The 12,931-nt window shown below is 40.6% G+C and overlaps 1 protein-coding gene across 1 annotated transcript in view; it reads left to right on the top strand.

The window, feature by feature from the left end:
- The window catches only part of gfra1a (gdnf family receptor alpha 1a), a 110,434-nt gene extending 98,807 nt beyond the window's left edge, over window positions 1–11,627 (top strand). Inside the window, exons 7-9 of the mRNA XM_024008245.2 lie at window positions 786–985; window positions 8,092–8,139; window positions 8,976–11,627. Of these exons, the coding sequence (XP_023864013.1) occupies window positions 786–985; window positions 8,092–8,139; window positions 8,976–9,131 (404 nt within the window). The 3' untranslated portion in view covers window positions 9,132–11,627. The remainder of the gene's footprint in view (window positions 1–785; window positions 986–8,091; window positions 8,140–8,975) is intronic.
- The last annotated feature ends 1,304 nt before the right edge of the window (window positions 11,628–12,931 follow it).

Here is a 12,931-nt window from a genome sequence, read left to right on the forward strand (position 1 = left end):
AAGCGGCACAGAACGCCACTGACATATGCTGCACATAAATTTGGCATATCTACATTCACAATCTTGCTTCTTCTCCTTCACCCTCAAGGCCCACCTCTATCCTTATGTAGTACCTTCAGAAAGTATTCGCACCCCTTGACTTTTTCCACATTTTGTTGTGTTACAGCCTGAATTCAAAATTGATTAAATATATTTACACACAATACCTACCCCATAATGTCAAAGTGAAAACCTATTTTTAGACATTTTTCCAAATGTATTGAAAATGAAACATAGAAATATGACATTTACATAAGTATTCACACACCTGAGTCAATACTTTGTAGACACACCTTTGTCAGCCATTACAGCTGTGAGTCTTTCTGGGTAAGTCTGTAAGAGCTTTCCACACCTGGATTGTGCAACATTTGCCCATTATTCTTTTCAAAATTCTTTGAGCTCTGTCAAAATGGTTGTTGATCATTGCTAGACAACCATTTTCATGTTCATGTTAAACTCCATTATTGCAACTTGTTACGCACATTTTTATTCCTGAACTTACTAATGGCTTGCCATAACAAAGGGGTTGAATACTTATTGACTCAAGACATTTCAGCTTTTGATTTTGATTTAATTTGTTTAAAAAAAAATTGTGTAAGCCAGTCACACAAAATCTATATTTAATACATTTTCAATTCAGGCTGTAACACAACAAAATGTGGAAAAATTWAAACTTTCTCTCTCAATCTCTTCTCCCAATGCAACATTGGTGTAGTAGTCTAACACAGAGTCTGGTCTCTCTGTAGGCAAAGCCATCCACGCGTTTGGGAACGGGACAGACGTGGGAGTTTGGCAGCCCATGCCTCCGGTGCAGACCACCACCTCCACCACCACTCCTTCCCAGAAGGCTAAGGACCGCTCCCCCAACTCACTGGATGCCGCCACAAACACCAACCATCTCAACACAGGAGACGAGTCCCTCTACCACTTCTGTGGCAGCTTGCAGGTGAGGGCTCCAGCAGCTATGACACACAGCGAGAAGTGATTTCATGCCCCATGGATCTCCTGTCCTGGGGGCCTACGGCCCAGCATCTAATCTTAGGGAACTATTTTAAGATGGCATTGGCTTAATTTAAGCAATATTGATTTAATGAGGTAGAACAAATCTGTAGAGTATTCAGCTAGCACATTTGGTTCCTTGAAAGTTGGTTCTGAGAACAAAGCCATAAGTTTCCTGACTGGTAAAACGTAAAAAAAAATTAACATTTTAATAACAGAAGTTACATTTTTTGCATGTTGTGGGAACATTTATTCTTAGGTTGCAGGGAGGTTCTCAGAAGGTTTTACTCTGGTTCTGAGAGTTTTCCTGGGAGGTTTTATTAACGCTCTGAGAACGGAAATTATAGATTATTTTGAGGTTTGTGAATAACTTCCTTAAAACTTTCACTGAATGTTTTAATAAAACTTTTAATAACACTGCTAGCTTATTTAGGGTTAACCTTTTTGAACTCCAAGCACAGATAGGATACACGGAAATTCATTTCCTTAGGCATTAATCATGCAAGCACATTTCTTTTTTTATTGTGACACGGCATCAGTGAGATTCAAAACTATAATCTTCTGTTCTCATGGAATTATTCCACTTCGCCACCAGAATGGAGCTAACATGCCATGTTTATTTATGCATACAAAGCTGTTCATTTTAGTCTATTCAAATAAAACTCATTTAGAAGGAAACAAGCCTTTATTAAGATCAGGTGTGGCCAATTACTGGGCGAGGCCAACACACCTGAACAAACTTAACGGGATAGAGGATAGAGAGGTTTGTTGATGCTGAGAACGGAATGTACTGTATATGTTTTTAAATAACATTCTTAGAACGTTCTATGAAAGTTACWAAAGTTTTCTTTAGTTATGCTGACGTTATGCTGAAGTACTGAAATTCACACAAAAGAACGTTGTTTCTTCACGTTCTTGGAACAATTTGAGAACTTGAATTAGCAATATAGAGTGGGAAAGCGGCCATGCGTTTTGACAATTAATAGACACTGCAGTACATAAAACCTAATAAAAACATCTGTCTTGTCCAGGACCGGAGTCTACGCAGACCGGTGCGCCATAGCCAATCAGTAGGCCTATATGCAAATAAGCCATTTGCCACACGACCTGCCATCATTCCCTTCGAACTGGACTGTGTGTTTACAGACAGTAGCAACAGCGTGGCTTTAGATCATTAGAACGTATTCACCAAAAGCCACAAAATAAACCTGAATGGATTTCTGCAAATATGTAAATACTACAGGAATCCTCTTACATTTGGGAACTTCACAGTCCTATTGATCAAACAACCATGAAAAGGTAGGTTATTTCTCCCTCAGTTGCCTATGCACATCAACAACAACAACAAGATCGACAACTAATGCTTACCAGAGCGAGATGAGATAAAATCTAACTAGGGAACATTAAATAAATCCTCTCAAAAGTTTTCAGCTAGTKTGACGTCAAAATTGCGCTGATCAACAATGGGGAATAGCAGCCTGCTCGTTCTTCTGCAGTTTGCCTGCCAATGCATGCTTTCCCAAGCTATGTTTTGATAACTGAATGGGAAATTGTCTGCCTGCCCATTTATTTTATCGATGCCAATTACATTTGATTGGCAAATAAGATATCCTAACTGTGGATAACAGTCCTTCAAGCTAGTTAGCTAGCAAAGCGATTCACAGCTGTAGCCATCAAAATAAGTTGGTCACTCACCCACTCCTCCAATGACTTGACATCATCCCAGCAGCTAGTTAGCCAGCTAATGTAAGGCTCCGTGTTTTTAGCTTGCTAAATAAATAGCTAGCTACATAAATAGATACGCTAGCCCAGGGGTGTCAAAGTCAATCAGCACAGGCCAAATTGAAAAAACACATTGAATTCCCAGGCCAGACATAGTTTATTCATTAAAAAAAAATTTTAACTGCCCATTGATTTATTAGAAAAACATAGCCCTTTATAATGTCCACTTATGTATATACGATGCTCTATATAGTATTTTTACGTATTGTAGTTGTAATAGGGCTACATGTTTCTCCTTTGCATTGTGTTTTGTTACAGTTTTTTGGGGGGGTGGTATTCATTGTCAAGCTTTAAAAACCAAAGCCAGACTACAACATTTTAGTAGCCTAGCTAGGACTGTGGCATGTGTCTGTACACTTTCCCTCCGCTGCGCGGGACATGGGACACAGGAAAGCATCGCAATCGAAGTTGAGTCACCGATGGGAGCGTGGTAATTTCATAAAGTAGATGACTCAACTGTTGACTCATTTATACTCATTTATGTGTGTTTATCCTAGTTGGTCCACAGGGTTTGTTTGACACATGTGCGCTAGCCTATTAGCCACATTATGACTGACTTGAGATCATTGCCCTTTGATTGCATTGACATTCCTGGCCTTAGTTACAGTCGTCCGTTTTTGTTAAAAATATTGAGTAATTGAAACTGAAACAGTGCGTGCCAAATGGGTGTTTATGCTGAAGTACTGACATTTCCACAGAAGAACRTTGTTTCTTAACGTTCTCTGAACTATTTGAAAACATTCCCAATGTCAACACAGTTATAGAACGTTCCAATAACATTAATGAAATAATTAAATGCCAAGAAAAAAAAGTTTTTTGTTAAGTTCCTTAAATGTGCAGAGAATTTTCCAAAACYAAGCAACTATCCTACACTATTCCTAGAAAGTTGTGGGAAGGTTGTATGCAAAATAACCACAGGACAACTACACTCTCACCCAACTCTGAGAAACATATGGTTCTAAGAACATTATATGCTAGCTGGGTAGCCCTTTTGAGAACCAATACTGCTTTTTTCAGCAGAACCTGCATTAACTTGTAATGGACTAACAGTTGTATAGGAGTCTGAGGCACATATATTGAATTGTTATCCTGGCCGATTAGTGGTAAAGCTAGACACTGAGTGGAGTCATTGTCATAGCTAGACACTGTCCTTCAGTCAGGCAGCACATCCTGCTACACACTGCAGCTCAAACACTCACTCCAACAGCAGACACACTAGATGTACTCCATCACATACACAGCATACACACACTCTAGCGCCCTGGAGAATCACACATGACCAGTGTGCAGGCTTCATTCACCTCGGTAAAAAAGGCACGGTGGTGTCACCGACAAGGTGACGTGTGGTCTGATCTAAATGTCACCTACTGCCACCCAGCTCCCATTAACATGGATGACCGCTAGCCTGACCGCCAGCCAGCCGACCCCTCGCCTGATGAGGTCCTGCATGTCCCTTGCTGCTCGGCCTGCACCATTTGATAGGGCATTCATACGCTAATGGTACAGATTAGGATATATTACCCAGATTGATCTGGATGGGAGATAAATAGTGTGCAGGCCCGGTGGTGGAGCGGGAGTTATCTCTGTGATGATGTCCTGGCTTAGATGACCTGCTGGAGATGGATCTTACATTTACATCAGGGGACAGAGACTGGTGCTGTATCAGAGCGCACTGTTAGGATGGTTGATGGKTATTAAGATTAACATCTAAGATTGTACCTTGATCAGTGTGAATGGCTTCAACAAAACAAACCCATTTGTATATCAGCAATGTGATGTAACTGACACTAATGTTCAGACTTGGGAAGCTCACAGTATTAGGTCTGTCCAGGGTTCTGTCATAGATACACACATTCTCTAATCAGATGAAAGTGCTCACTTTGCAAGGACACACACATCACACAACACACAAGTGCAGGAGGCAATCATCCTTCCCACACAGATGCGCATGCAAAACTATTGTATGGTTTTAGCAAATGTGTGTTTGTCTCACATCACACACACACCACAAACACACACACACACGCACACACACAACACACTAAGCTGATAATGAGGCTGGTGTATTGGCGAGTTAGTGCTGTTGGCGCTGTGCGCATGGCGTGTCAAGCTGAAGTTAATGAGAGTGTGTGTTCCTGTATTAGCCCTGTTTGCTCTGGAGCGTGTGTTGAGCAGGAACGGCTGTCGGAGGCAGACAAGCTCTTTCTAATCACACACTCAGGGGACGGGCCTGTCAGAACACTCACTCCTCTCTCCTCTCCTCATCGATTMCAAACCCTCTATACTGGCACTGGCAGACAGCTGTAGCACTTGTGCAAAACCAATGACTCAGGACCCCACTAGACTTTGGAACTTCCCACGTAAGAAGCTTGAAATATTTTTTTTTTTGTCTTTCATTTTATATATTTTCGCAAATCAAATTTAGCTCTACTGTGTATTCCTCAAACTGCCAGGAAGTAATTTTTTTCTTTTTCTTTGTGACCTTAAGCTTCAAACTGAATTAGGAAGGCTTCTCTTTGTCTTGTATCCGGTGAGAGCGATTTGCCTCTCTTTGTGTGGATTGAAAGTGGCGCAGGCAGAAATGCCTTTTGTCCCACGTCAGAGATTCAACAAAGTCAGGTGGCTCCCAGCGTATCTCAGCACCAGGAACAATAGCAAAGAGAGTCTGTTGTGTTGCTGCTGAGCCCAGCAGGGCCTGTAGCGCTCCCCAACCTGGGCCTGACAGTTAAGAGAAGCAAAACAGATTATTCACTGTGAACCCCAGAGGTGATTCAGTTTTACTTATGAATAGTTAACTCAAATGAAAATTGCTTAGCTGCCTTTAGACAAGTCTGTATCAAACATATTCAAACAGCATTTCTGCATCAACTTCGCCAGTGGGTGAAACTGGTTATAAAGACATATTTTGTAACATCATGGTCAGGTTGTATTTTGGTATTTGGTATTTTATTAGAATCCCCAAAGCAGCAGCTACTCTTCCTGGAGTCCACACAAAACATGAAACATGACATAATACAGAACATGAATAGACAAGAACAGCTCAAGGACAGAACTACATAAATTGTTATAGAACATTTTTTAGTTGGTTATAATCTGGTTACAGKTTATTGGTATTCAACACCCTACACATACATACGCATGTACTCGTAAAGGATACAGGTCTGATTCTCCTCCATTACCCATGAAATCCCATAGATAATGCATGGTGATGTATGAAACAATAACAGCATGCCCAGTCAAGCTAATTGATGGTTTAGGCCAGCGGGAGAGAAATTAATTGTGCGACAGCTCTGGATTCCATTCAGTGGGCAATGACAAACATCTCTAATTTCCCTCTACTGTGTCCCATCCAACTCCCACTACAGCCAAATCCACACACCCTCACACTGTCTTCTACACTCCCACATTACACTGATCAGGCCTAGTTATCAGTCTAACTTGAATTGCCAAGTTGGTTGGTCTTAATTTGTTTTCTTCACAAAGTACATATTACTCCACATAAACACTTTGTAATAGTCCAGACTCGCTGAATTACTGCATTATCATGCCTGCTCTGTGCCATATTCCCCATGGCTCTAGGGGTAATACTTGCAGTAACAGAAACCGGCCTGGATTTTCATTTATACTGAACAAAAATATAAACGCATCATGGAAAGTGTTGGTCTCATGTTTCATGAGCTGACATAAAAGATCCCAGAAATGTTCCATATGCACAAAAAGTTTGTGTAATTGAGCATTTCTCCTTTGCCAAGATAATCCTGACAGGTGTGGCACATCAAGAAGCTGATTAAACAGCATGGCCATTACACTGTTGCACCTTGTGCTGGGGACAATAAAAATGCCACTCTAAAATGTGCAGTTTTGTCACACAACACAATGCAACAGATGTTTCAAGTTTTGGGGGAATTGACATGCTGACTACAGGAATGTCCACCAGAGCTGTTACCAGAGAACTGAATGTTMATTTCTCTACCATAAACTACCTCCAGCTTCGTTTTAGAGAATTTGGCAGTTAGTCCAACTGGCCTCACAAACGCAGACCACGTGTAACCATGTCAGGCCAGGACCTCCACATCCAGCTTTTCACCTGCGAGATCGTCTGAGACGATCCACCCGGACAGCTGATGAAACTGAGGAGTATTTCTGTCTGTAATAAAGCCCTTTTGTGGGGAAAAATTACTTCTGATTGGCTGGGCCTGGCTCCCCAGTGGGTGGGCCTATGCCCTCCTAGGCCCAACCATGGCTGCACCACTGCMCAGTCATGTGAAATCCATAGATTAGGGCCTAATTTATTTATTTCAATTGACTGATTTCCTTATATGAACTGTAACTCAGTAAAATCGTTGAAATTGTTGCATGTTGCATTTATAATTTTGTTCAGTATATTATACTTTCAGACCTACATCCCCACAACACCACACACACAACACACACACACACACACACACACACCACACACACACACACACACACACACACAACACACACACACACACCAACACACAGAACACAACACACACACACCACACACAACACACACAGCACACAACAAGCCACACACACACACACACACACACACAGGAAAACACGCATGCACACACAGTTTTTTCTAGCTCCCACTAAATGGAAAACGGGAAGTATTGTAAAGCATTAGAGCGACTGGCTCACATAGGGCACTGAACGCAACCCTGTCATGTAAATCATCACTGTTTCACTGTTGACAACAGCAGTTTCCCTTCAAGGTCTTTGTCCACTTGAGGTCCTGCAAATACCAGATGACTGGTCTCATCATACAACATTACCTAGAGCAGCCAAGCTGTTGTTCGAGGCACATTTTAAATGAAAGGATTTAGAAGTGGAAAAGCGCTGAGATTTAACTGTGACCAGAGACGTTTCCTCATACAACCTGGTCTGGGAAGTCATCTGTAACCACTGAATCGAAAAACTGTAAGAGGATCAATGGCGACATGTATTTCAGTAGAAAATGGTACTGTATGGCTCAGTTGGTAAAGGATGGCACTTGCAATGCCAGAATTGTGGGTTTGATTCCCTGGGCCAGCCATACGAAAAATGTATGCACACATGACTAAGTCACTTTGGATAAAAGCTCCTCCTGAATGGCATATGTATTTTATATTATTCCAAAGCAACAAACCACTGATGTTGAGCACTACCCATGGTCCATCATTGTTTACAATCACTTAGACGAGCGCATAAATTCCTACTATACGCAGTATGGTGGTTTTGACCATGTTTCTCTTGGTTTTACAGGCACAGAAACTGAAGTCTAACATCTCAATTGATGGGGTGCTTTGCGTGGTAAGTGGAGAGCATAGTTTGATTATCCTAATGAACCTTGTTTGAGAATGAAATATGAATCTAACTTTAAGCCATAACTATCAACTAACAATTCATCATGACTAAGACCAGGAGGGTTTCCTGACCATATGACCTATCCAGAAAATGTGAGCAGGTCCTACCTAATCAGTCGTGATCTATGTAAAACTATATATGAACAGTAGTGTAGATTTTCAATTAAGACGAAAGATTAAGGTAATTACTACTTGGACCCTAACCTCATGACACAGACCCACATAAAGAAGTCAAGGCGAACCCTTCTGCACACATGCCCATGGTCTTTGTAGTCCTCTGGGCTGAAATGTGAGCATTGCTTATCTAGTGCTCTTCAAAGTTCAGTAAATGTCATTGTACATAATAAAGCTGCATTATTCCATGGAGTGACATTTAAGGAGGCAGTGGCGGGTTCAAACAGCCTGAGAAGACATGGCCCCTTTTCAGCTCAGCAATTCATTAGTGCATCAAAGAGCTTCTCATCTCACCTCCAAAGCAACACATGGATATGACAGAGCCACCCTGGCATTTTAGTTCTTAAAACATTTATTTTTATTTTTTTACTTTCCAGTCTAGTCTGCCAATTTAATCACACATTTGTGGTGTTATTAAGACTTTCTAATTTGGTTTGGATTATGTCAGCTTTCTCTAATTGAAAATGTGTATTTGATATAATGTTTTGCGTGTAGCCCCAAGAGATCATGAATGTGGACACTTTAAATGCAGTTTTTTGATGCAACCAGGGAACAACTGATCGTTATGATTTGTCAAGTTGTTTTAATTCTCTGTCCCTCCCTCCACAGGACCCACAGATCGACGACCCCGGTATATCCAACTCCATCTCCAGGAATTCAGCCGGGCTGCCGTCATCTCAGGCACACCTATACTCACTGTTGCTCCTGCTGGCCGTGCTGCTACACTGCACCCTGGCAGCGCTCTACCCCGCAGCAGTCTTGTAGCCATGCTGCATTTCAAAAACATGGACAGACTCAATTTGTATAAAGAAGAAATTATATTCTCTGTTCCCAGTACACCTGTTGTATTTTTCTTTCCCTTCTTTCTGTTTCCTTTTTTAATTCTAGTTTGAAGAAGCATTACGTTGAAGTGTGCTAAAGTGATCTCAGTGTAACTCAGTTTTGCTCTGTTTTCTCTCGTTTTTGTTTTATGAAGGGAAAAGCTTCTATGTCGGTCACTGTGCGATCATGAGAATGCATTGCTACATTCAAMTACACAATGGCTGGTGGCTTTTGGGCTGTTCCTGGTACGAGTCCTTCACATGGGATCTAATGTATTAATAATGGTATTGTCATTAAGCAGGCGCTTTTATCCAAGTGAGTTTGTGTGTTGAGGCTGAGGCAAAAATTCYCCATCACTTTGATCGCAATGGTTTACATGAGGTAGGCAGCTTTTTCAATATATCTCTTCTGTGGCGTGCGTGTGTGTTTTGATATGGTGTCTGCCATCCTTTCACATTTGAGAAGAAGGAATTTGAAGATGTGGATGGAGCTATGTTGGCACAGAGCTCAGACAGTATAGATGGCTAGACCACAAAATCTTGGCTTTAGAACCTTTGATTTACARTAAAATGGCTACAGAACCCTGTATTCTGTTGGGTGCCACGTTTGTGTCACCAACTCAGCCTGCTGCAGCAAAACACACATATTAAGAGCTCACGTTGACATTGTAGCTCAGGCTCATACACGCATGMAAAAAGCACACGCGCAAAGACCAGCACACACATACAGTACACACTCACACCCACATGTAAAGGCTCGCTAAAATGTACATGGAGCTATTTGAGTGGAATTGAACATTGTTTTGGTCTTTCAAAGTAGTTTGACATATTTTCTCTATACTGGATGAAAGGGAGGAATGTATGTAGGGTTTCTGGTAGACACATTCCTACCTGAATGAGTATGTGAGCGCTGGACTCGAACTGCTCTGTAAGCATCGTAAAGAGCTGTGGAGCTCTTGGCAACAGCCGTACAGATGATGACTTTAAGAATTGTATCAGCCCACGAGAGATTGATTCTCATGATCAAAGCTTTATTGTGTACACTGTAATTACACACAATCATTCAATAGACTACCATACATCTGCTCAATGTGTTGTCATATYGCCTTCCCAATAAAACTGTCAATCTTATTGGAGCGAAGGCTTATAAATAACGATTGGCATCTGAGTCCAGCTAACGCAGAACATGTGACTCTTGTATGTATATTGTAGCATTTTGTATGTCTCCTGAGAATCGCTGAGAAAGTATCAACCTTGTAACATAATCATATTTAACTCTCAAAGGAAATGTGCAAATAAAAAGATACATTTGAAGTAATAATTTGCTCATGTAAACCACCCAACACACAGTCACCTCACACTTACATGTGGCATGTGCAGCAAATTAATTTAGCCTTTGGACATTTTAAAGCATTTATGACATGCTGCTTGGGTTYGTGTGGCTTTTCAAAACATAATATATATTACATGTTATTTACTGGGCATTAAAATTATATATGTATGTACTTGATTGAAACAGTAATTGGACTAGAAATGTCTGATTATAATCTTCTGTTCAGGAGCATTGTGAGCAATTTGATCAGATTCAGATTCCCTATAAAATACATCAAATTAAACAATAGCATTTTTGTTTTACAGCAAGCAACATATTTGCCACAATACGTATAAAGGAACTAATGTAAATGAAGATATCAATGTAGCTCTCCTATTGTTTTTCCTGAGCAAACAAATATTCAACCAATTTTAGCAGATTCAGATTCCCTGTAAAATACATCAAATTAAACAATATCATTTTTGTTTTACAAACAAGCTACGTACTTGCCCACAAACATATGAAGGAACTAATGTAAATGAAGATATCAATGTAGCTCTCCTATTGTATTTCCTGAGCAAACAAATATTCTACCACAGTTACATTTATGCTGTTGCCTAAATATATTGTTTTTTGGCAAATACCCTGTTATTTTTCTATCTTTGACTATTTTGGCCTTAATTTATTAAACTGCTACATCCCGCACAAGTAAGGAGCATATAGGACCGTACACAGAGGTTAAAGTTCATAATATCGCATGGTTGATAGGAAATGCAATAAAGGATATAGACTATCATTTGATCTATGGGATCCGAGGCAGCTGGGTGGTTTAACACATTGGTATCTGCAGTTGGATTGCTGATATTTCACAGAGACAGAGGATGAATGTGTTRGAATCTGTGGGGGACGGAGGATAACGAGCCCACTGAGTGGCAGGTGAAGACATAAAATACCCCAAGAGTATTTGTATTCATCTGCATCACATTGGTTGTTTAACTAAAAGAAAACGAACTGCAATGTTTATACCGATTGGAAACAAACAATCCCTCAGCTATCCACGTTACTTATAGCCTGTGAAAATGTACAATCTATTGTATAAAATGATAATTAAAATGTTGACTCATCCAACAGTGAGGTTGTTTTTTTATTCCTTAGGGGGTTGTTCTGTGGCCTGTTATCACCCTGTTTTGCTGGCTGTATGAGAGAGAGAGAGAGAGAGAGACCAATTCAGGTATTTATTTCCACTAATTGGTCTTTTGACCAATCACATCAGCTCTGAAAAAGATCTTATGTGCTTGGTCAACGCAGCCATAGAGAGTCCTGATTCAAGTAAGGTGAACCTGTCTGCATAAATAGACATGTGTAGCCATTGTCTGGTACCTGAGAATGAACTGTGTGAGCTGTGGAATCTGGAGCTGTGCTGAAAAGATTGACCGTGTTGACACATAATAGTTTATCTATGACATGCTGAGATGAAGAGCGGTTCCAGATGAGGACATCAGCCTTGGCTTTACCATGTCAGATAAACATGTTCCCAGGACATTRGGGAAAATGTCTGACAATGTCAAAGGAAAACATTCTCTTCGTGTCACGAATCAAACATGTATTTTTTTATTTCACCTTTACTTAACCAGGTAGGCCAGTTGAGAACAAGTTCTCATTTACAACTGCGACCTGGCCAAGATAAAAACAAACAACACAGAGTTACACATAAACAAATGTAGTCAATAACACAATAGAAAAATCTATGTACAGTGTGTGCAAATGTAGAAGATTAGGGAGGTAAGGCAATAAATAGGCCGTAAAGGCAAAATAATTACAATTTAGCATTACGACTGGAGTGATAGATGTGCAGATAGAGATACTGGGGTGCAAAAGAGCAAGAGGCTAAATAACAATATGGGGATGGGGTAGTTGGGTGTGCTATTTACAGATGGGCTGTGTACAGGTACAGTGATCAGTAAGCTGCTCTGACAGCTGATGCTTAAAGTTAGAGAGGGCGATATAAAAAAGTTCATAAGAAACATAAGAAAGTTCTGAAAATGTTTGACTGTTCCCTGGCCCTGGGCCTAGATTGGGGAACATTCTCAGAACACCTCTGGACACATTCAAATCCATCCCACTTGAAATACTCCAGGAACAAAACATGAATTGCAAAAACAGATAAGCTTCAATGCACAAAAAGTACAATACTGAGAAGGGAGGGTCAATTTCATGCATGCACTTTTCCACAATGGAGCAGGAAATAGTATGTAATGGCTGTATGGCCTTTCTCTGGACATCATACTAGGAGGGGGTTGTTTCGCTGGAATGGGGTAGAAAGACAGCCAACGGGGTTGACCTTTCAAATCCCACAGATTAGGGAACGCCTCACAATTATTACATCACATGTTGTTACATAGTTTTTTCTGAAATCAACTCAAAATGTCACT

The sequence above is a fragment of the Salvelinus sp. IW2-2015 genome, linkage group LG18 (genome assembly GCF_002910315.2).
Source record: "Salvelinus sp. IW2-2015 linkage group LG18, ASM291031v2, whole genome shotgun sequence".
In the NCBI taxonomy this organism is placed as follows: Eukaryota; Metazoa; Chordata; class Actinopteri; order Salmoniformes; family Salmonidae; genus Salvelinus; species Salvelinus sp. IW2-2015.